Source organism: Protopterus annectens, chromosome 16.part0 (genome assembly GCF_019279795.1).
Source record: "Protopterus annectens isolate FY-2018-M chromosome 16.part0, PAN1.0, whole genome shotgun sequence".
Taxonomy (NCBI): Eukaryota; Metazoa; Chordata; order Ceratodontiformes; family Protopteridae; genus Protopterus; species Protopterus annectens.
In genome coordinates this window covers 803,099,581-803,125,640 of record NC_056750.1, presented here as the reverse complement: position 1 = coordinate 803,125,640, position 26,060 = coordinate 803,099,581, and the positions used below count along the sequence as shown (strand labels likewise).

At 40.4% G+C, this 26,060-nt stretch overlaps 1 protein-coding gene across 1 annotated transcript in view; it reads right to left on the bottom strand.

Moving 5' to 3' along the window:
* Positions 1–26,060, bottom strand: part of LRSAM1 (leucine rich repeat and sterile alpha motif containing 1) — a gene marked incomplete in the record, with an annotated part of 1,381,442 nt that overhangs the window by 261,937 nt on the left and 1,093,445 nt on the right. Inside the window, 1 exon segment of the mRNA XM_044058294.1 lies at positions 2,650–2,745. Coding sequence (XP_043914229.1) covers positions 2,650–2,745 — 96 coding nt within the window.

Genomic DNA, 26,060 nt, shown 5'->3' with positions numbered 1-26,060 from the left:
TGCACAGTCAACAGTCAGGCAATCATGAATACCTTCTTTCAACATCATAAGCATCAACTTTACATGTCGGCATCACCAAATGGGATTTACTGAAATCAGACAGATTATATGTGTGTCAACCAAAGACAGAAGAGTCAGCAGTCATGACAACTAGAACAAGTCCAGGATCAGACTGCAGCACCAATCATGAACTTCTGGTCTGTAAAATCAAAGTGAAGTTATGAAAGAAAAGAGTTACTCAGACACCCATGGCAGATTATGATTCAGATAACATACCTAAGGAACAATGGAGAAGACTTAACCAATTTAAAGTTCCCAGAGAGCTTTGGTTTGACAAAAAGACAACAATAACAGAGGGAGCCCAGACAACACTTTCAAAGTGAGTTAAAAAGAGTAATCCTGGATATCTGAAGCTAAAAAGATAGCAGAAGAAAGAAAGAAAAGCCAAAATATCCGGTGATCAAAAAAGATGACATGTTTGAAACAGTTATTTCAACAAGAAATTAGAAGGAGCAAAGAACAATATTTCAGCACTATCTGCCAGCAGATCGAATCTGAACATGTATGTGGGAAAGCCAGATTTGCTTTCCAGAACATCAAAAGGACAAGGCAGAAATTTCAACCAAGAATGGGAATGCTCAAAGATGCTGATGGAAAGATACTGAATAAGCCTGAGAGAATTAAAGAACGATGTAGGAGATATACCGAGAATCTCTATTCAAATGAAGCGGTCAAGGAGTATAAAAATGAAGACTTAATGGAAGAAGAACCAGAGAATTTCAGAGAGGTTATTGCAGCAATTGATGCCCTGTCAAACAACAAAGCCCCTGGAGTAGATGAAATACCAACAGAACTCATTAAAGGACCTGATGGAGCTGTTGCTGCGTTGACCAAATTGTGTCAACAAGTTTGGAAAGAAAGAAAGCGGCCAACAGACTGGAAAAGATCTATTTTTGTACTGATGTATAAGGAAAGAGATGGCAAGGAATGTGGCTACTACTGGACAATTGTTCTACTTTTTCACGGAAACAAAATCTTGCTATAGATAATACAGTGGCTCTTGCAGTCAAACTTAGAGAATTGCCAGAATTTCAAGCAGGATTCAGAAAAGGAAGATGGACAAGAGATATCATTGCTGATACTCGATGGATATTAGAAAAGTCTAAGGAATATCAGAAACCTATTTATTTTTGCTTTATCGACTATAGCAAGTCTTTCAACTGTGTCAAAATTGTAAAACTATGGACAACTTTATTGCAAATGAGAATACCAAAACAAGTCGTACAGTTAATAAAAAAATCTTTATGACCAAGAAGCTACAATTTGAATGGAATACAGAAACACAAGTTGGTTTTCAGTTCGAAAAGGTGTATGACAGGGCTGCGTCTTGTCGCCATATTTGTTTAATCTGTATACCAAAGCCATATTCCAAAAAGCTATTTTAGAGGAGGATAACATTGGAATACATGTAGGTGGAAGACTGAGAAACAATCTGAGGTATGCTGATGACACAACACTGCTGACTGAAACAAAGGAAGATATGCAACATCTACCGAGGAAAGACGGAGAAGAAAGTCAAAGGATGGGACTAGAACCGAACATGAAGACTACGAAGATTATGTCAACTGATAACATTGATAAATTCAGATGGAGAAGAAATTGAGATGGTTTGGCATATGAACCTTTTGGGTTCCCTTGTGATTACTGACTCGACAACACACAAAAAATATTATGTAATTTGGTGCTGGGCAAGATGGCTATGAAGTCTCTAGAGAAAACATTCAAAAGTAACGGCACACAGACAAGACTAGTTCAGATTCTCATATTCTCTTTTGTCAATGACGGCTACGAAAGATGCACAATCCAGAAACAAGATAAAAAGGAAGACTGTCTCATTTGAAATGTGGTGCTGGAGAAGAATCCTGCGTGTGCAACAGACGAGACAGACCAATAAGTCACAGAGGAAATTAAATGGGAAATGCCACTTGAAAAAAAACAAGAAAACCAAAAAAACCACTAAAAATCAAAAGAAAAACGAGTTGAATGGTAGGAGAAAGCTGAAATAAGCAAATACGAATAACGTAATGCTAAAGCAACTAAAAACTTTAATATGGTAAGCGCTTTCAGTGGTAAAAATATTCCACCTTCTTCAGACCTGGTCTCCTACCATTCAACTCGTTTTTCTTTTGATTTTTAAATGCCACTTGAAACACTAATGATGAAACTGCATTTCTTGTACTTTGGTCACATGGTTCGAAGGAAAAGATCACTGAAAAAGATACGACTGGAAAGATTGAGGGTACAAGGTGCATAGGAAGACTGCAATGAGATGGATCAATATGATCACAATGACGCCAGGTTGGATATTGGAAGATCTCATCAGACTATCACAAAACTGAATCCTTTTTAATTCTTTAGTCTATCAAGTCAATGATACTCAAACTCCAGTTGATGGGACATAACATAACAGTTTGTGAAGTGCATTTCCAATAAGTGCATAAACCTACATTCACAGTTGCTTAACATCCGCACATTCTGAACAGAATTACTAAATATGAGGCAAAGAATGTGAAGTTAGGAAGGGCAAGAGCAGAAAACAAGTGCACACAGCTAAAAAAACAAGAAGGATTAACTGATCAGGAAGTATACCAAAATTTCTCGCAGTTCTTCTTCTCTCTGCTTCTTCTCCTTCAGCAACTGTTGCAGAATGTCTGTGAGGGCCAAGCGTTGCACTGCCAGAGTTTCCTGTCATTTAAACAGCAGAAAACATTACATATTAAAGAAATGCATCTGGTAAGGCATGTAACTACAATAGTGTCAAGAATAATCATTTCAAGAGAAGGACCATTTGTCAACAGTTATGCAGAAGTAAGTGCTCATTCATGAAACTATGACGAATGTAAATTCTGTTCATGCCTTTAGCTATTTACCCTCCCAACAAATGCACACATCTATAAAGCAGCCTATGCATGACACATATTTATCGCTCATCATATTTACTGGCCAGACTCTTGCAGTTGCATGGCAAGTGGGCTTCTATTCACTGTCATTCCTTCTTCCAAATTATTTTAAACAGCTGAAGGCCCCCCACACAAGAATAATGCATGAAGTACTCCTCCATCAGTAAGATGAGCCTTATACTCAAAAGCAATATTGCCTGAGGCCATAAAACCAAGTTAAACCTCAGTACAATAACTGATTACTGATTTGGGGAATCAAGTGAAGTTATTTTCAAATAACTGCTGATTGTAATACTGTATGCACACAATAACAATACACAATTTCAAGCAAGTAGGCTACACAAAACGTCTCCAAAAATATGGGAGGATGGAGTATCCATAGTATTAGAAGAATTTCTTCTTGGAAACTACTCTTATGATGTTTCAAACACATAGGTTTATGATTGGGTTGTCAATCTTAACCGGCTTATTATGTGTTTGTGACATGATGCCAAGAAATTCACCTCTCGTGCTTTTTACTAGCTGCATGTTGTGTCTACCTCTCTCTATATCAAGTATCTACTCATAAGTAATGCAGTGATATAGAAGGAACACCTGTAAAGGGAGGTGGGGGGTGATGGTGGAACAGACTGTCTGTACTTTAATGGGAGAATTATAGATGGGTGAACATTTTCCAAACTTTTCACTTAATACCTACTTGATCACGTTTATTTTTAAAACGATTCTTAGGGAATTGTTTCCACAAGTTTTTTTTTTCCTTCCAGTTTTCACTAAAGCCAAAAGCCTCTTTTTTAGCTGCCGTTGTGAGGAAAAGATGGCTCCCCAGATCTGGCTGAATGCAGCAGACAGACAGTTGGCTACGTGCTGCAAAAGAATAAAGACCTGCTTGTGACTAGAGCTATAGATAATCCAATTCAGGAGGGTGGATGTGACCAAATGATGCTAATTTTCTCATTTTAGGGGAAGATAATAATATGGCCTGTTTCATTGCATGGACTTTCTGCTGAAAGAAGTATACGGCATAAAGTGAGATGGACCAGGCACAAAACCATGTCATCAAGTCAAGCCATGTATAAGCTGTAGCTCCAAGCACATATGTGTAGAAGTCTGCATGAGAACTGGAGAGACAGCATAGGTGTTTCAGCATATCAGCTGCCAGAGATGGGAGTCTTAGGTTATTAACATAAAACTCAAACATCCTGTGAATAACGGCTTACCAGTGCTCATCTCTCAAATGAAGAAGAGAGCTAGGAATGGGTTAATGGGGCATCTGAGTATGGGAGTGGCTTGGTAATTAGTAAAGTTTGGGGAAAAAAATTGGTTTGCCAGGATCATCAAGCAAGTGTCATGTACCAGAGCCAGTTTTGTGCTGAACACTAACAATTTACTGCAGAATGAAGGCCATTAAAGATTTCAATAACCATGTCCAACCTCAGAAAATCCAAATCCACCAGAGCCACGAGAACGAGAGATTTGAACCTCAACACAGAAATAAATAGGACGTGCTGGAGGGACAGATTCATAACCCAGAGGCTCCCTACACTCTGGAACAGAATCCCAGTCCATGTTAGGCAGAGCCCCTCACTGACTCTCTTCAAGAGAAACCTTGACGAGTGGATGGGAGATCGTAGGTTTACCCCGGGGGTCATCTCTGTGTCACTACTAGACAGAGGCACAGTAAACTAAACCCTAAATGGGCATAGTATTCTCATTCCAAGGGGTGGCGAAAGCCACACACACTCTGACTAGGCTTATAAATGCCCTAGGGCAGATAGCCTAGTATGAACCTATGAACCTATTAGCTTTTCCATCAATGGTTATGGAATTGCAAGATTTTTCAAAAAAAAAAAAAAAATTCCACTGCAAGATCAATTACTCCTCTTTACCATCTTCACTTATGACAAAACATTTTCACAGCGAGTCTTAAGTGAAGTGCCTCCAATGAAAGGTTAAGAAAGCTCATATAAACACTGACAGGAATGAATCCATAATTTTGTCCCAGTGGGCCTCCATAGGAAGCTTGTAGTCAAAATAGATGATTCACAAAATATTTATTTATTTTTATGCTTTCAGCATTTAAAGTTCTTACATCTAGATATCCTATTGGAAGACCGAGACCTGATAATACAAGTCTCAACATTTCAAAAACTCAGGTTTGTTTCCAGTAAAAAAAGAGGCAAACTCCAAAATCCACTATTATATTTTTTAAGCATCTAAACACCTTGCACCCCTCAAAATATTGGGGGGTGGGGGGACTGTGGCTCACAAACCCCTTATACTTATGTATACCTTAATTGTAGCATCACTGCACCAAACATCAGGGAGTACACTCATGATATATTAATCTTGGAATTAGTATTTATATTCCCTCTGTTTGCACTTACATTCTCACGATTAAAATTCTTGGTATGCAATGGATACTCATATACCTAGGTACTGTACATAAAATAATTAAACTTCTCAGTGACAAAACTGATGATACATCAGTGATATTCTGCAATCCCTGAGAAATGAACCTCCTCTCCTTCAGGGAGTTAATTAGCGAGGATGACACCTTTCATCATGGTCACGTCAGTCATTACAGAAATGGTTGAAGATGGAAGTTCTCTGGTTGCTGCCCATGAGATGAAACACAATAAAGAGACCTTATAACAATTTTCAACAGTTTATTCCGGCAGATGATCCTCTGAGGGCAGTAAAAGGGCATGCCCTACCCAGGTGGAAGTAACCACATTCATTAAAAGTGATATCCTTTCTTAGACTAGCCCTGTTGGCATACAACAAAATTTCAAAACATAAAATACCTCCCTAATAATGATTGAAGTAAACATGAATGTTCTCAGTAAAGCACTATCAGATGTTCTTTACAAAACAGCTTTTTTTAAATCTTTTAGCAATTATTATGATCTGTTATTTGAAAGCTTATTTATGTACCCTGCATGAGAATGTTTGTTTTTCATGAAGCATATATACATACGTTTTTATATTCATTTAATTTTGTGTAATATTTTTATCATTGTTGACAACATCCTGTTTCGAAACGTAATGGGCTACGATTGGTTACATGTTCTTTTAAAAGTATTTTCAGTTGAGTGAGTTTTATGTCTGAAGAAGCATTCATTGTGAATGCGAAAGCGGTCACCTGTTTTTATTCTATTTATGGTTTGATTATGTTTTTATTCCATTTTAATTCTATTAATGGTTTGATTAAACATTTAAGGAACTTATACTATCGGCCATGGTGTTTGTCTGCTGAGGTTGCTATTTTTACTTTGGTTTGTATACTTGTACCTCTCAGGAACTTAACCAGAGTAGTGCATTTTTGTCTTTTCATTATACCTGTTAAAATACCCTTATAAGGAATTTTTTAAATCTGCCAACTTGTTACACCCCCCCCCCCCCAAACAAAAATCCCAATTATCTCATCAACATTTGCTATCTACCGGAGGAAAATCCTCAGAAGACTAACTGGAGTAAAAATTGTATATGAAACATTTCCATGAAAAATCCTAAGCCTTCTAGATTTTGCTGCATACTTGGCAATCCTACATATTTCCTCCCTACTGCTCCTTCATAAATTGCTTTTCTATTCTTTTCTTCCCAATCTTGATTCTAACCTCCTCTGATTAATTCTTCTTATTATGGAACATTCTATATGCCCTACTAATTGTCCCTTTTTAATAGCATCTTTTGTTCTGTGAGCAACTAAACATTCTACCAGAGCTAGTCTCTCACTTACGACTCGTCTCTTTCTCTTTGCCTATACTCTATCAATCCCTGATATGGAAGGCAATCTCACTTGCAGTCCAAATTCCTGCTTAGCCTTATTCCACTTAACTACCTTTCTCTCCCAAGTTAGTTTCTGCCAAAACCTTGGCTCCTTTGCTAGTTTCCCCTAATAAATTCTACCCCCTCGCACCTATTTCTATAATCCTATTTGCCAACATTCCTACTGGTTAAACCTCCTTTCTCCATTCCTAAGCTTAGTTCTTAGAATACTTTCTCCTTTATATATATAATTTTCATTATGGTTACAATTCTCCTTAAGGAATCCCACCCAAAAGCCTGGTGTCTCTGTCTCTTTCTGTCTGTCTTTCCCTCTCCCTTAAACTCTCCTCACATTTCATAAAAATCATTTTCCACTTTGATTTATAATTTTCTGCTGGAGTTATGTATATGAGTCTTAACTACATAGCTATAAAGCACCCATTCAAATCAGGTCTATATTATATCATCGAACGCTTAAAAAAGCGAACGCTGATTGATCGACCTAATTTAAGCGAAAGCTTACAATCTCGAACTGTCAGATCAGCGATTTTTTTCCCCAGGGAAAAAAAATCGCTGATCCAAAACACATACACACAACACAAGCACACCAAACAAAGAGAAATCCACACACATACACCTAAAATCTGATACCTAACCCTACATTAAACTATGCACACACCACTAACTACACACTTACCTTAACCCAAACCCTAACCCTAAGGTCCGTCACTGTCGCACACTCAGCTCACCTGCTCCCTAACCCTAACTCACTTAAATCCGCCCTAACCCTCATGTCCACTCAATCGCACACACACCTAACCCGAGCCCTAACCCTAACACTCACATCCACACAATCGCACACTTACCTGAATCCGACCGGTAACTTTCCACCATAACACTGAAAATACCGAAGCAACAGAAACGGACAACTGAATTCTTTCCCTAGGAAAAATGTGAATTTCTGCTGCTTCGATATTTTGAAGTTTCACGAAAATAAGTTCGATCAATCAGCGTTCGCTTTTTTAAGCGTTCGAGGATATAATATAGACCCTTCAAATCAGGTAACCCTAAACTTTCTTATTTTATGGGGGAAAATCAGAAATCCCTTCAAATCTTTACTGTCATCTGCAACTTCTCCTTTGGTTCAAAAAAATATACCTGAACTGTATGCAAGACTAAATGGACTAAACATTTTACTTCTTGTATCTCACCATTAATTTCCATAATCAAGCTGTTCCAGTTTCACATTTTTTGTATTGTCTACTTAGGCTCTTCCTACACATATCTTAAACTAATTTTTAACCAATACATCTAAATATTTCATCCTGCCATGTCCCATAAGCATATGTGTAAATGAATAATTTCATGCCTGATTACTATACCGGCTGTATCCTTAAATTCATAAATCCCTTATTTTTCTTTGCTAATGACCCTAAATATAAACCAAATAAAGGAGAACTAGGGCATCCCAGCCTGGCTCCTATGTTCTAGCACAGCTTGTTAGAAAGGATGCCTAACCACCGCTTCCCTCCATTCACATGTACATTTTATTATTATTATCTGATCACGTCAGTCTCAACAGCTAGACAGGGGTCCAGGGAAGTAAATAGTGTGGGAAGAAATAGCCAGGGAATTGTTATGGCTAGGCATGTACAGGCCCTAGGGCCGATAGCCTAGTACCAACCTATGAACCTCTGAACCCTGTTTATTTTGCCAGGGAACACAAATGCTATCATTGCCCTACTCATAAAACCCAACTCTATCATCTAGATAGCCAGGGTATACAAGCTTCTCTTTGCATCAAGACTCACCAACAACAGTGGTGTTTTCTTACACTACACTCCTTCTGGATAATTTTATTAATGTGATCAAATGTTTACCTCCCCTCCACAAAACTTCAAGGATCTGTGTATCAGTTTTGGTGTCACATTTTCATTCCTTTGACTAGTGTGGATACAAATACTTTACAATCATGACTTAAAAATGTGATGGCCGTACATGAAGCTGGATCTGAAGAGTCTTTACTCATGTGTAATACAGCGACCACAGTTTTCTCCCAAGATGCTGGTGCTCCTCCTCCCCCTTCTAAATACACCTTCCAGATCTTTATAAATTTCTTCCCTCGTAACTTCCAACTCTTCAGAGAAATTCCATCTGTTCCTGGAGACATCGCTGAGGATTTTGCAGCACTACTTTTATTTCATCATCTTTTCCGGTCTTAGCTATTAACTCGAGCCTCATCATCCTCCAACTCTGGATTAACTAAATCTGCTATAAATATTTCCATTTGTGCCTTTTAGGTTTCCCATTCCTCTGCTTTTTACAGATTTGTATAACATTTCTGATGTATCTCTAATACCTTTACAGGATCTCTAGTTAGTTTTCTTGTCACAGGGCCTTTAAATCGGACAACCAACGCTTTCTGCTGCCTAAACCACTATGCTAAAAGCTTTGGCACTTTAGAGCAATTATCAAAAGACTGTTGCTTCCTTTTTTCTAAATACTCCCCTTTTTTCCTTTAACACCTGTAGTTGCTCTTCTTATCCTGGGAGATTCTCCTTAGTCTGCAATACTTCACCCTTTGTCAGCCCCTCTAAACAATCCCCGTTGCTTATTTTCTGCAATCTCTCTGCTATTTTACCATGTTTTAAATCCCCATTTTCAATTTATTCCACTTACTAGCTATCTATAATGAAATGTCTATAACAACTCTCAGTCATTTCCACTACCTATTCCTTAAATTACTCATTTTAATAGATAAGTACAGCCATGAACTTAAAAAAATGTATCTAGTAAAATGTATTGCTTTTTCTAAAACTCTATGTTTTAATGTATGTTGCATTTATATTCATTGTTAAACTGCTTCAATTCACTGTAATTTTTCTTATCTGCTCCTTGTACTACACTTGGTGCTCTTCTCCCTAGACCTTCGCTGAAAAGTGGCAACGTATGCCCAGATGGACAATTCTGGTACGCAAACGCTAATAAGTAAGTAGGAAAGTGCAAGCATCTCATTTTCCCTGTATCTTTACCTTAGATTTTATTGGTGCACGATATGGTACAGTTATTCGATGGGTTTCAAAGTTTTCCAATTAAATACATGTGGACCAGAGAAATAATTCCTTTCTAGTGTATCTCCGTTACTGCATCTTGGGAAATAATCTGTACATTTTGTCTGATTCCTTGTTACTGAATTCACATTTCCATATCAAATATTCTCACAGACATCTTTATAAAACTATCTTCTTTTGTTTAATTTCCCTTACAGGAGCTCCTGATACATCTTCCCTATTATAAATCGGGTTCCATTCTCTGACCATAAGTAATAATTCCTGCTGAAAGCTTACTATTTCTCCCAAAATGTTTCTAAGCTCTGGAACAGTAGTTTTCCGTGTAATGTAACATATACATTTCATAACCCTCCTCCCCTGCAAATAACTTCTTACTGCCGTACATCTACCACTGTACTTTAATCACTGCTAGTGCCCCTCTTGTAATCAGCATAACCACTCTCCTCTTAATTTGCCCCTGCCATTCTGCTGAAAGTCCACCGGGAAATTCATTCTTTGTCAAATTCGGATGCTCATTTCTTTGCAAACTTGTCTCTTTTAGATATTGCTACTTGTGCCTTATACTACTATAAACAACAAAACAAATTTTACTTCTAAACACAAACAACAAATTTTGCATTTCCCATGCATGCTGCCAGTATCTCAGGAATGTGTAATTACACTCCAGGCTATCTAATACAGAAGTCACAACCCAGCTCTGTAAAACAGTAATCTAAAAACACTTAATACAAACATTTCATATATTCTACTTTAGAATAATATCCAGTGTTTTGTGAAAAATCATATTTATTGACATAAAACTATATTCTATTCACCTATATCCAGAAACGAATGATTTAATGACCCAAAAATAATCTGCTGTGCCATGCTATTACATCAATAGCATAACTTCACATAATCTTTAAAAGAGGCACTCTTTCTTTAAAATCTTTCTGTTATCCACCTACATAGATTAAAATTACAAAATTATAAATATTTTCTTAAAAAGAAACCAAAAGTGTATTATAATGTTGTGATGCTGTGTTAACGGAGAATCCTTTAGCTGTACTGCACTGAATTTCCATTGCTTCTTACCTGCCCAAATAGCACAGCCAGGGCATCCATTTTTTTCACAAACCATTGCTTCTGTTCTTTAAGAAGCCCTTCATCTTCCCTTACTCTTAATTTCTTCAACTCCATTAAAGTAGGAGTCTCTCTCTTCTTCTGCTTCCTATTTACAGCTGTCTTTGCTAAGGGCAAGATTAATCACATTAATTCCTCCCAACTACTATCTGCCTCCTAAAATAGTTCCAACTCCAAGAAATGTCCTTTTTCTGTCAGTTTTACTGGAGCTAATTAAATATCTCCCAGAAATGCTTCACGTTTGCTCCTTCTTGAAAATCTGGAGCTTGTCAAATCCACAAAATACATTCCAGTCACGTTGTTTCTGTGTTTCACACCTCCAACAATAAATCTCTACAGCAAGGTACATTTTTGCCAATATTTATGGTGTATACAAATACTTGTGCAAATACTTTCAAGTAAGAATTTTCTTGCTCTGTTTGCTTTGTGTAGCATTAGGCAAACCTTTAACCCTTTCAATTTCTTCACAAACTGTTGCACTCCATTTTTTCCTCACTTTTCCTCCCACCTCCAGATGTTCTTACTGGAAAATCCTAAACAATTCTGAGATAGTCCCTCTTTCTACTCTTCTCGGAGATTAGGGGCATCAAGATCCACCTCACAGTAGCCTGGTTTGCTACTCATTTTTAACCCAGCTCATTTCCCTCAATTCTTTTGTTAACACATCATTTTTTAGTCTTGCCCTACCTGGAATTTCATCGGTATCTCAGCCCAATTCAAAATTCTTTTTCTCACCATCAGTTGGTCTCAGTAATGTACCTGTTATTCCAGACCTGCTATCCACCATGGGACTGTTTCTTCTTACATCTCTCATTGTTCTGTTGGAAGAATATTACATCTCCATCGTTTCAACCTTTCTTTCCGTAAAAGATTATTAATCACACCATTCATTATGTCAAACACTAGATGGACTATTGTTGTTGCCTTTATCCTGCAAAACACTTCAAAGATGTCTACTTTATTTCCATTTGGGTGCACACCGATTTGCTTGACACCTTGCCATAAAGGAAACTTGACTTCCTTCAAGTATATTGGAATATTGGGAAACCTCAGGTTTCCCTTCTCCTTCAGGAGTACAACTCTGTCCCACATCTCTTTGCTTTCCAGCTAATAATATAAATTCCCTCATCCAGTCTTTCAGTCTCACAATTACCTTGGTCTCCAGGGGATCCCAAAAAGCTTGCGCCTTGTATAAAACATGGGGATGTAGATGCCAATGCATTACTTGTACTTTGTGGTCAAGCACAAAACTGAACTGTTTCAATTTTTGCAAGTCTGAGTGCAACTTAGCTAATCCAAGTCATATGATACTTTTTGGACTCTGAATAGCAAGGGGCTAACAAAACACCCTGATATTTCTCTCTCTCCTCTCCCCACATTTGTAGACATCTATTCCTCAAGTTGTCTGCCAGTTTTAGATTTATACAAATTTATTATTGTCTTATTAAATCTGTAACCAGAAAGTTCCCAAAGCTCATTATGTCCCATGAACGACCTAACTAGAAATCCTGATTTGAGTGCAGCTATAACATCATTTTCACATAATGGTAACTTCAGTTCTAGTTCATCTTCACACAAAGGTAACTTCAGCTCTAGGGATCCCCAACTACATCCTATCTTATCAGAAGTTCTCACTGCTAATGTCAATGTTTCTCAGTACAGTGTGAAAAGGAGTGGGCAGCCTGGCCTTGTACACCTGCTTAATTTTATGCACTCATATAACTCCCCCAGCACTTCTATTTTTACCTCTAAATCTTGGTATATCTAGTCAAACAAGTCTTTAAAATATTTGGGAAATCTTACCTTTTTAATGACTTCCCTCAACTTTTCTTCTTTAATGTCAGCCAATAAGACTTCCCTATTTGTTCATGCACTCAAAGAAACTGCAATGCAGCCAAGTACCAACCTGTCAGTTTTCTTCTTTTTCTTCTTCTCGGCAGTCCACTGTTCTTGAGTATAGCCTTACATAACAGTTACCAAACATTTCTAATATATCCTTGCTTCTTTGGGATAACATATCTTCCTCCCCCCAGTTGGAAAAACGCCCTCTCCACTCTTTACTGTACTACTGCCACTGCTGTGGCCCTCATTACTTCAGGGGAATTTATATTATGTAATTCCTTTACTACTACCATCTATGTCAATATTCTCTCACCCTTTAATTTTGGGACTTCTTTAACTCTTTCCTAAGGTGTGTTTCATCAGCTAAGGACATCTCACCCTTTCATCACTGGAGAAAGTACAATTGTGTACACTTACCATAAATGTAGATGTTGGAGTGTATTCACTGTTGCAGTCTTGACTTGTGGGATTTCCTGCTGTGGCTGGCCTGCCTACCAGAGTAAAAATCCCCTTCCTCCCAAGGCTGGTGGATGCCCTACCCCGATGATAGTACGCTGGGGTATAAAGAGAGCCAGCTGATGCTATAACCTTAGTTTTTTCTTGCCCCTAAGAAAGTTGGAGCACCCAGGATGAACCATAAGCAAGGGATAAAGCTAGAGAAAAGGGGGCCTGCAGGGTAAACACCCAGTGGGTCCCCTGGTTAGTGAAAAAAACTGAAATAGACTACTACTGTAAGCAAAAAGGGGGAAAGAGGCAGGGAAAAAAGACTGCAACAGTGGATACCCTCCAACATCTACATTTATGGTAAGTGTACACAACTGTACTATGTTCTTCATGTTGCACGTTTCATGTTGCAGTCCTGACTTGTGGGATGATTCCCAAAGCTGAGATGAGGGTGAAAGGTAGATTATGGAAAAGAGAGGATGCCCTGCAAGATGGCAGTGACAAATTCTGTTCTAGACTTGGAGAAGGCTGACAAATGGTAGTGTTTGGTAAAGGTATGCACAAATGACCAGACAGCAGCTTCCAAAATGTCTTTGGTAGGTACACCTTTCAGGAAGGCAGCAGAGGTAGAAGTGGCCCAAGTAGAGTCAGTCCTTAAAGTTTCAGGAGGCTTTTTGCCGTGAAGGCTATAACAAAGGAAATACAGTGAGAGATCCCTTCAGAGCCAATGGTAAAGGACACAAAGAGCTGGTCTGATTTTTCTGAAAGATTTAGTTCTCTCAAGATAGTAGCAAAGCTGTCTGTGCACATCTATGGAGTGAAGAATCCCTTTCCCCTGGTTTTGAGGCTTGGGGAAGAAGATGGGCAAGTGTACAGCTTGATTCAAGAATGAGTCCGTGACCAACCTGGGCATAAAGGCTGGAGTAGTCCTGAGTGATAGTCTGTTTGGGTGGAATATGAGACATGGTACCACTACCATGAGAGCTTGCAGCTCAAAAACCCTCCTAGCTAAGGTGATAGCAAGTAAAAGGGCAATGTTCCAGGTTAAGAATTTTAGACCAGCAGAAGGTGCTGGTTCAAAGTGGGATAGCGGCCATTTTTCTAGAACAAAAGTGAGGTCCCATGGAGGTGTGGGCTGTCTCCTGGGAGGTCTCATTTGAAACACTCATCTAAGGAATTGTTTCATCGGGGGGTGAGAAAAGTTAGGAGGAAGAGTAGGGATGTGAGATGAAATGGCAGAGGCATGAATTGATAGGCCTCTGTCCACCAGGGTAGCCAGGTAATCTAGAATGCAGAGATATTGGCTGAGGTATGACTGAGGTCTTGCTGATGACACCAAATGGAGAATCTTTTCCACTTGGCTGAGTATGATTTCCTCATTCTAGGCCTTCTAGCCTCCTTGAGAATGTTTTGAACTTGTCTGCTTAGGATATGCTCAGAGTAGTATTTTGGGGAATTATCCATGGTGAGAGTTTGAGAGAGTGTTGGTTGGGGTGCACAAACCTCCCCTTGTCCTGAGTCAGAAGGTCCACTCCCTGAGGTAAATGCCATGGATTTTTGTAGGTTAAACCTAGAAGCAGATACCACCAGTGCTGCCTGGACCATCTGGGACTATCAGGATGACCCTTGGGGTTTCTTCCATGATTTTAAGAGGACCCTTGGAAGAAGAGGCAGGGGAGGAAATGCGTAAAGGAACAAGAGGCTCCAAAGGGAGGAGAAGGCATCCGTCCTCCAGGCTGTGGGTAGTTTGCTCCTAGAACAGAACCTTTTCAGCTGAGCATTTTCTTTGGTGGCAAAGAGGTCTATCTGTAGAGATCCCCATTTTTGGACTATGCTGAGAAATGTTTCCCAGTGCAGATGCCACTCATGGGGATCCATCAAGTGTCTGCTGAGATGATCTGCTAGTGTGTTTTGAGTCCCTTGAGGTACTGTGCCATGAGATGCAACCCAGAGAGTGAGCTGTCCTCCAGACCTGCATTGCTAATTGACAAAGAGGGCAAGAATGGGTGCCCTACCTGTTTATGTACCACATGACTGGGGTGTTGTCTGTTTTTACAGGCAGGACCCCTGATTTCCACTGATCTTTGAAAGCTACTAGGCCTTTTGCACTGCCATCAGTTCTTTTCAATTTATGTGCTTGTGTCTGAACCAATTTTCCCATCTGCCCTGAGACTGAAGATGTTGGAGAGTCCCCCAGGCTCTTTCTGAAGCGTCTGAGGTTAGGGTTTGGCCCTGAGGGATGAACCTGAAGAGGAGACCCGGGTTTTGGGCACATGCCCAAGTCCCACAATGCAAATGCCTCCTTAAAGCAAGTGAACAGATGAATTTCTGTCCACAGGGACTGAGTGCTGACAGCATAGATTCTTGAGGTATCACTGGAGCTTCCTCATGTGTAGCCTGGCCAGGGTGATCATGAGGATACAAGATGCAGTGTAGCCTAATGCTCTGAGGAATTCCCTGGCTGAGAGCCACTGCCTCTGCATAATGTTTTGGAAGTACTGAGTCAGGAAGGAGACCTTTTCTGGAGGGAGGAAGGCTTTTTGAAGGGAGAAATCTAGAACAGCCCCCAGGAAAACTATCCTGATGGATGGGTCTGTGTTGGATTTGCGATGAATTATGGTGAACCCTGTGATGCCCCAGCACTATCCCAGTAATCAAGGAGCCTCAATCCTCACCACTGGCAACAGTGGGGGATGTACACACTGGGAGGATGACAATACGCACATAGTAAAGTCCAATTTCCCTTAAGAGGACACAGAGACCACAGTCAGTCTGGGGCTGGATTCCCCCTCTTTCTCCAGATCCCCAATAAGACTCCTCACTGGCACAGCTATAGGGTTGAGATCTCAGCTGAGTGGATAAACCAAGACCTCCAGCACCCTCTCTGTTCAACCAGTGCTTCATGTCCCTGCCCAAGTAGCTGACACACACACACACACACACACACACACACACACACACACACACACACACACACACAAGCCCCCTTTTGCCCAGACTATAAGGTAGTTCTCACTACCACCAGTCAACTCTTATCAGCTACTTGAAGGCTGTCAACAAAGAGTGTCCGATCTTACTGTGTAATGTTACTATTACTCCAAATGGTAATCTGACCAAGAGCAAGGCTATTAGGAGTGACTTGCACAATGCCACTAAATAGGTATGCAAATACTCTCAGAGCTTAAATATGTCTCACAAATATCAGCCACAAAGATAGGTTTAAATATATTTAATAATAAATAATAATAAAAAAAACAAGAAAATTCTCAATAAATCATCACAGTAACTTAATATTTAAAACAACATTGCAGGACAGTCTCAGACAAAGAAAAACATCTAAATTAAGCTCAGCTATATTCCTGAATATATCTAAAAGTAAAAACTAAATGAAAACTCCAACAAAGCTAGAACTTCCACTTGAGTGACCTCCCAAACATCTTGTATCACAGGCACATGGGATATATGCAAATGACCCTTATGAACATCAGGTGTTTCAGCTAATTGGTGATGCGAGCTAGTGGGGTTTGGCTTTATTGGCCTGAAATTGTCCATTAAAATGACAAAACAAGTCATGGGCATTCAGAATCACCAATTAGCTGAAACACCTGATGTTCATAAGGGTCATTTGCATATATCCCATGTGCCTCTGATACAAGAGGTTTGGGAGGTCACTCAGTGGTAGTTCTAGCTTTGCTGGAGTTTTCATTTTGTTTTTACTGATTGTTTTTTCAGTGACCTTCCCACTTATTGTTTTTTTTGTAATATATCTAAAAGAAATTACTATACCCTAGAGACTTACTATTACAGAAAGGCAAGTGTGGTGAATGGATCTTCCAGCTGATGATGTTGTCAGGTCAAAGACAGATACAAAATGCCCAGTCACTCTCTCAGAGTTTTCTTAAAATAATACCAAATATTACTGCTGGGCTACTTGCAGCATATCATCACTTTTTGTCACCTGACTTCAGTTCCCAGGCTCAAAAACAACCATTGCTAGAAACTGCTAGCATTTAGCATCTCCCTGTGAAAATACATAGCCTTCAAATGTTTGCAGATCTTGGAAGTCATAAAACAATAAACACTTCTACATCTAAAGCCTTGTAATTATCTCTCAATTTCAAGGCAACACAGAGAGTCCCCTAGTGTAGACATCCTGTCCCCTATTGACTGAAACTGAAATATAACATCTCTTGTTTATGGCCCAGCAATAAAGTACTTCAATCTCAACTATTCTTAAGTTTTTCAATTTAATCTCCTGTTTAAATACATACATCTAAACAATTACAATAGTGTATAAAAATATCTGTTCAGCACATGTCTATACTATATGACATACAGTCCTAATATAATGGTAACACAAGCAATTACATCCTGCTGATATTCACAAATGACAAATAATGATTTACAAAACTCCAGACAGCTGTGCTGGCAGTATCTCCTTCTGTCACACTTCTATATAAATCATATTAATATTCCCAAATGACATATAATTATTTACAAAATTCCAGATAGCTAGGCTGGCAATATTTCCTTTTGTGACAAACCCCAAATTGTCTAGATAGGGGTAAATATGGATCACTCTTGGTCTGCAGGAGGCAATTGCAGGAGCTAAACACTTTGTGAAGACCATGGGAGAAGTAGACAAGCCAAAGGGTAGTGCAGAGAACTGAAAGTGACTGGTACCTGCTCTGAAACAAAGAAAACTTCTGCAGGATTCCTTTATAGGAATGTGCAGGTAAGCATCTTTTAGATCTCAGGTGACCATTAAGGCCCGAGGGGCTATCATGGGAAGACGTTTTTGAAGAGTCAGCATTTTGAACTTTGGTACCAGCAGGGACTGATTGAGGGTGGACAGGTCTAAAATGGGGTGCCAAGAACCTTCCTTTCTGGGCACCAAGAAAAGCCTGGAATAGAACCCTTTCCCTGGTTGATGTTCTGCCACTGGTTTCACTGAGCTCTGTGAATACAGGTTGTAAATCTGAGGAAGGGCCACTGCTCTTTGATTTTGTAGAACATCTGTGTAACCTGAGTACCTTAATGGCTCTTTGAAAATGAGCCTGTAACCATCTGAGATAACTTTCAGAACCCACTTGTTTGAAGTAGAGAGGGACCAGTTTTATTTGAACAGGGATAACCTTCCTACTAGTCTTCCTCCTACCTTTCCTGGAGAAGGTGGGGGACAGGTAGGGGAAAGGAAGAGTCATTGCTGCTCTCTGCCAAGGCCCTGTGGCCTAGAACTCTCCTGCCTGGGGGTTCCTGAAGACCATTGCTTGGGCCTTTGTGAGCGATGCTGCCTCTGAGACCTTTTCCTCCAAGGCTTTCTCTGACTGCTTTTTGACTGAGGAAAGGACCAGTGTTTAGTGGGAAAATTCCTACTAAACCTAAGAGACTGAACTTGTAGGAAGTCTTTGACAGTTTGCATAGATTTTGCTTTATCTTCCATCTTTTTTAGCACAACCTCAGCCTTTGGGCCAAAAGGAAGTGCTTATCCAGGGTTGCATCCAGAAGTTTGGATTTGACATGGTCTGGTAGAATCTGTTCCAAGCCAAGCATGCCTTCTAATGACAAAGCCAGATACAGCAGCTTGGCTAGAAGCTGCCATAATGTCACAGCCACAGTGTAATGAGTGTCTATCCACCTGGGAGCTGGAATGGCAAAGGTCCAACAATTTTCTTGGAAATGGTCTTGTCCTCCAGGGAGGAAATGTTTTGCTTCCTGTCTACAAATACAAGATCATTCGTTGGAAACAGAGGTCTGCTGAGTGACACCAGACCTGACCAACGAACTGAAAAGCCAAGGCCTGTGCAGAAGCTGAAGGACCTGACAACATGTTTGACTCCGTAAGGGTCTCAAAGGCTTGCAACACCACCTTAGTCAAGAAGGAGGCTGCAAAAGCACCTCGCCTTCCTCAGCGGTAATAAGATTTGGGAGACTGGCAGATGGAGGATGATGAGGCCCTAAGCTTGGGTCTTTTTTCCTTGTCCTTCTTACACTTGGGGAGCTCAACCCTGGGATGACCACTGGATGCCATTGAGCAATACAAAGAAGATGGCTAACTAGGATGCCTAGCTAAGATTTTGGCTCTATGCCTAATAGTCCTGGAACTAAAACGGGTGCAAAAACAACTAGGGACATCGTGATTCGGGTCTAGACAGGTGACACAAAGTATGAAAATCTCAGTGTGGGATTTGTTTACCACAGCAGAGACAATTGTTAACCATATCTGACATGAGTTACAGCAAGAAAAAAGGTTTGCTAATGGGGTAGTTAGACTTAGAAGACTTCTCTCTTGTGTGGACTGACTAACGCACTGAAACACTGCTTTGGGCACTGGCGACAAGAAAAGACTGAGGTCATGGCATCTACTTGCTCCCTTTATACCCCAGCATACTGACGTTAGGGTAGCGCATCCACCAGCCTTGGGAGGAAGGAGATTTTTACTCTGGTAGTCGGGCCGGCCAAGGGCCTCCACAGCAGGAAATCCCACAAGTCAGGACTGCAACAATGAAACACGAAGAACATCTTTTTTCTACAAGGGTCTCCTGGTATAAGGCCATATTAGCCTTAGCCCTCCTCACCACATTCAATATTGTCTACCTTTTTACTTGGTTTGTCAACACATGCACATTACAATGTAGCAATCATCCTTTTGCCATTACTTAAAAGCAGCTCTTTCTTTCAACTCCTGAGAATATACCCCTTTACACAGGAGTTATTCTTAATCTCCTTAAAACTCTCCTTCGGGATTATACTTTAGATAAGAGTACCAAATATAATTTCCTCTTCCTTCTACCCACAGCAGCCTTGGCTCAATTTTCTTGCAACAGGTTTTGCAGCAGGTATGAGTGCTCATTAACTACTTCTGCAATTTCACTTATAGCCTAGACATTTTCTGTAATATAATTTTCTAGTCTTGTGTTAATTTTTCTTACTTCCACAAAAAAAATCCCTAATAGTAGTATTGGGTTTTTGCTGGCACCCTCTTCACCATGACTAAACGTGCTTGTCATACAGTATGTGAACACTGAAGTTTGCATTGGGGGACTCTCTCTCTCTCTCTCAACCCCCCCCTTTTTTTTTTGAAAACCAAATTTATTAATACGGACATTTCATACCAACAGATGCTTTAATTCCATCAAAAATTCACAACAATCTAAAAAAAGGTAAAAAAAAAAAAGGCAAACCTCACACTATTAACTCTCCAATTCATCAAAATTACTGAATTTAAATATTACAATGTGACCTATAGCCAGCAGAATATGAGTCACATTCTCTAGCACAATTAATAAAGTATTCATTCATTCATTCATTATTTTCATCTATCTTGCCTTTTCCCTTTGATCTCAACATGTACAATGATCCTAGAGTAACTAACTCTCTAACAAAATTTAAAGTCGTTTAAATCCCCTCTATAGTATATAACCATGACATCCTTGTAGGTTCATATGTAGGTACTAGGCTATCTGCCCGAAGGCATTTATAAGCCTAGCCAAAATGTGTTGGCTTTCGCCGCCCCCTTAGATTAGTTCCCTGTGCCTCTGTCCAGCAGAGCCAGTGAAGTGATCCCCAGGGTAAACTTTCTGTTTCCCATCCACTTGTCAAGGTTCCTCTTGAGGAGTGTTAGCGAGGAGCTCTGCCTAATGTAGATTAGAATCTTGTTACAGAGTATGGGAAGTCTCAGGGACAGAAATCTATCCCTCCAGCATGTCCTATTTATTGTTGTGGTGAGGTTTATATCCCTAGAGCATGTGGCTCAAGGGGATAAGGTTTTCCTTAGTAGAGCATGTCCAATTCTGGGTTGGACATGGCCTTGTATGTCGGGCAGAGATCACCTCTGAGTAGGCGGTATGCAAAAGAGTACAGCTGGAGTTTCTTCAGTCAAGCTGCATATGGCATCTGTTTGAGGCCAGTGATCCTCTTGGTGAGGTACTTCTCTGGTCTTTCCAGCTGTTGCAGGTGTCTTGTAAGCTACATCCCAAATGGGGCATTGTACTCTATGATGGGTCTGATGACTGATGAGTACAGGGGCACAATGACCTGTTTTGATCTGGATGTGAATCCTTTTGTGATTAGGGGGACCACATAGAAGGATTTTCTAACCACTTTGTCAATGTGATTATCAAAGGAGAGATTACTATCTACTTGGGTCCCCAGATCCCTTATTACATCTTCCATATTTAGGGGGCTACCAGCTATGTGGTAGTTTGTGGGTACTTTTTTTTTTTTCAAAGGGGATGACTATGCCCTTTTTTGGCATTTAGCTTGAGGCCATGATTTTGACACCAGGTATCCGTCTCAGTGAGACCCTTTTGGAGGATGTCTGTGTCAGCAGGAGAGTCAGTTATAGCCCCTAGTTTGCAGTCATCCGGGACCTTGGTCAGCCATAGTCCTCCTGTGCTTGCCTGTACCTCTGAGAAGTATATGCCGAACAGGAGGGGGTCCTAGGACTGAGCCTTGGGGAATGCCACTTGTAACCGGTTTAGACTCGGACCTAGCTCCCGCAACTCTCACCATGTGCATTCTGTCCGTGAGCCAGTTGGCAATCCATCTTGTGACGTAGGGGGTTATGTTCAGGCTGGTGAGCTTGTCTATAATACCAGAATGGGGAATGGTGTCGAAGGCCTTTGTGAGGTCTAGGTAGGCTGCGTGTACTACCTTTTCCTCGTCTATAGCCTTGGTAACTATCTCAAAGAAGTCCACCAGGTTTAGGAGGCATGATTTTCCCTTAAAGCCGAACTGGGTAGGGTCCAGTGTTTGGAGGTTCCCAGTGTCTCTGTTAATGAGTTCCATGATGATGCGCTCCACAGCCTTGCAGACTAAGCTAGTCAGACTTATAGGGCGATAGTTCCTGGGGTTTGTTGCGTCTCCACCTCTGTGGAGCGGAATAACCGTTGCAGTGTGCCACTCTATGGGTATGTAGCCTGTGGAGAGGCCGAGTTTGAACAGTGTGTTTAGGTGAGGGGTTAGGTCATCTTTGGGCTCGTGTAGGATGCAGCCTGGGGCACCGTCCAGTCACACTGATGCTGTTTTGTTGGCTCTGGAGAGGGATGTTTTAACCTAAGTGTCTGTGATTTTAGGGGCTCTACATTCTTCTGGTATGGTTATGGGCCCTTTTGGGGGTGAGAGGGTGGTGACGTTTGCGCTGAACCTGTCTGCCAGGATGTTGGCGATATCAGTCAGTTCAGTGCATTTTGTGCCATTCTGCACTAACTCCGAGCAGATCTGAGCATTGCCACTTAGATTCTTGACATAGCTAATGAATGCCTTGTGGTTATCTTTGGAGTCCTTGGCAATTTTTCTTTCGAAGCTCACCTTAGACGATTTTATGAGGGATCGTAGTTTCTTGCTGATACTGATGAGGGATGTCTTCCCTTCTTGGGATTTTACTCTTTTCTGTACTAGTTTCCTCCTTCTATTGTATAGCTTGTTTATGGCAGGAGTCCACCAGACTGGTTTCCTTTTCTTGGAGGAGTGACTCTTGGTTTTGCTTGGGATAGCATGATCCATTCATTCTTGTAGGTGCCCACAGAATGCATTAGTAAAGGATTTTGCAACTTGGACAGCATTATCCTTTAGCATGGGGACTATGAAACTTTCCACCTCGGTCTTAGGTAATGTGAAGTTTGCTTTTGAAAAGATTTTCACGGTGGTTTCCTTGTCCGGGGGTGGGGGCGGAATGTGGATATCCAAAGTGATTTGTTTATGGTCAGATCTAACCAGCGAGGGGTTGACCTCCGGTGTGGAACACCCATCGCCCATGTTGGTAATGATCAGGTCCAATATGTTGTCACCTCTGGTGGGAGTGCTGACCAGTTGATCCAGGGCGTTTGAGTTTATAAATTCTAGGAAATGTTGGGCAAGGGAGTTAGTACTTGAGTAGTTCTCCCAGTTAATGTTTGGGTAATTGAAGTCACCCAAAATTAGGGCATTTGGTATGACCTTTATGTTTCCCAGTGTTTTCAGAAATGTGGAATGGGGGATCCTGGGACACATGGTAGGTGATCTGTAGCAAGCTACAATTTGAATTGCAGTTTTGCCTGTTGTTAGTTGCACGTGGATGATCTCTGAAGAATCGTGCTGTGCCACTAACCTGGAGGTGTGGGTATCCTTGATGAATATGGATACGCCCCCACCTTTTGTATTTCAGTCCGGGTTCTGTGGCTGAAATGTATGGTATGAGTTGTAGCTTGGCAGTGCTGGGGTGCTCTCTGGAGCCTTAAACCAGGTTTCTGTTACTGCACATATGTCTATTGTCTCCTTACTGAGGAGTGCCTCAAGTGCATGCATTTTGAGGTTTAGACTTCTGGCATTGAGTAGCATTACCCTCAGTTTTTTGTTACTTGTGCTATTTACGGCGGTGGGTTTGTCTTTTGAGCCTTGCCTAAAAAAGGCACTATGGGGGTGGCAAGAGCCTTGGCCAGTATTCAAAAGCTTAAGGGTGACAGGTGCAAGCCATCTCTTGGGAAGCAGCGTGGCTTGTTGAGCATGTCATCCCAGGTGGACAGACACTGGATCCCCTTTGAATGACACCAGAAACTTAGCCAATTGTTGAAATTGATAATTTTTTCTTCATACCGTGGTATCATTCTTGGTGAGGGCAGGATGCGACTCAGAGTCAGGGTCATACTGGCCTGGGCTACGTGATCAGAGAGCTCTTCCATGTCTCTTTTCATGTAGTCCAGGGAGGTATGGCTCAGGTCATTCACACCAACATGGACAATGACAGAGTCATATTTTTACTTGTTCTGTAGTGACCTGAGTGCTTGTGTTATGTGGCGGATCCTGGCACCCGACAGACAGCTCACAGTAACCTTCTCCTTATTCAGAATAGTCAATGGGATGTCAGTGTGCCAGACTATAAGTCACCTATTAATAGTATGTTGGGTATGTTATTTTTCCTTAAGGGCTGTGATTGCATGGCACACTGGTTTTGTGAAGTATGTGTTTCCTAGTTTGTGTTGGGGGGTGAAGGTTGCTTGGATGTCTACTTCGGAGGTCTCTGTTGCTTTTGCATACCCCTTGCTAGGTCGTCAGTAAGTCCCAATATCTCCATTTAGCTTGGACTTTTTCTGAGGGTCGCTCCCCCTATTCTTGCTAAATCCAGGGATTTCACTAGCTGCATTATATTTATAACCTCCTCTAACTTATTTACTGTCTGTGCTTTCCAATTTCGGGTTAGTGCTATTTTAGCCACCAACCAATTTTATGGAGGGGAAGCAAACATTTGACAAAATTAGCAGAACACCGATGATCCAGTGAAGCATAATGTAACAAAATACTTGTTGCTGGTGGGTCTTGATGCAGAGAAAGCATTTGACAGAATAAGCTGGTTCTTCATGAGCAGGGCAATGTTAGCATTTGCATTCTTGATAAAATTATAAGGTTGATTAGGAGGAATTATGAGGGCTCAGAAGTGAAAATTAAAGTGGGTGGGTTCCTCTCTAAGTTCATTTTGAACAGAGGAACCAGGCAGAGGTGTCCTCTTTCCCCTTTGTTATTTGCATTATATTTAGAGCCGTTGGCAAAGAAAATAAGGAACACAGAAATTCAAGGATATAATTGGTATGGTAGTCAGGAAAAGCTGGCATTATTTGCAGATATTATTTTATACCTGATAAAACCAGAAAAGGACATTACAGTGCTGTAGAACATTTTGGGACAGTTTCATCTCTTTATGGGATACAAAATTAATGAAGCTAAAACAAAAGCAATGGTGGTAAATTATGTACCCGCACATGAATTGGTTCATTAATATCCATACTTACGGGGACATGATAAAATGAAGTATTTAGGAGTATGGATTAAAAATGATTCTGGTGTGGCAGCTAAGGATATGTGGGAAGAGACTAAACAAAAGATAATACAAAAACTGAGAAATTGGAAGCTCTGTTATATGGCTATGGATAGTACGATACAAGCAGTTAAAATGTTTTTAGTCCTATTAGTCTTATACACAGGTCAGGCATATTTTTATCAAACAGAGAAGTTTTGCATAACAATACAGAGCTTAAGGATTTTATCTGGAAGGGGACGACGGCAAGTGTCAAGTGGGATAGGGTGATTCTTCCAACAGAACAAGGCGGACTAGGATTACCTGATTTGATAAGGTATTTAACAGCTACACAGTTAAGGCTCCTATACATAGCACTAGCAGAAAACTATAATTCAAAGTGGAAAGGGATGGTGATGACAACAGGGGGAAAACTCAAGAAACAAGGAGAGACTGACTTTGGATGCAGACCTTTAGGGAGAATAACAATAATAATACAGAATATTATATTCAAAAAGTAGCAGAAAATATTCTAAGAACTAAGCCAATATAGGAAAGGAGAAAGAAGATTCTGCTGATACAGATGGCTGCAAGTAGGGATACAGACAATAGGCAAAAGGGAGCTGAAATTTATTGGAGAAAACTCGCAAAGGAAGTAAGGTACTGGGAGCAAATAACTAGAGACAGAAAGGTAATAGAATGGGAAGATGCTAAGAATTTATTTGGACGGCAGGCTAGAGATTGCCTTCCGCATCAAGGATTGATATCACAGTATAGGCAAAGAGAAAGAAATAGGGGGTGCTGAATGAAAGACTAGCAGTGGTAGACTTTTTAGTAGAATCTAGCACAGAAGCTGCAGTTACAAAAGGAATAATTAGTACAGATTACAAAATATTGCATGACAACTACAAGAATCAGAGGAGGTTAGAAAGGATTGGGAAGAGAGATGGGTAAGCAACTCAACAAGAAACAATGGATTGATATTTGCCTGTCTCCCAAATATACAACAAATTCTAGAAGATTTAGTATTTTTGCTTAGAAATGTTTACGTAGATATTTTTATATCCCAAGTAGACTCCAGAG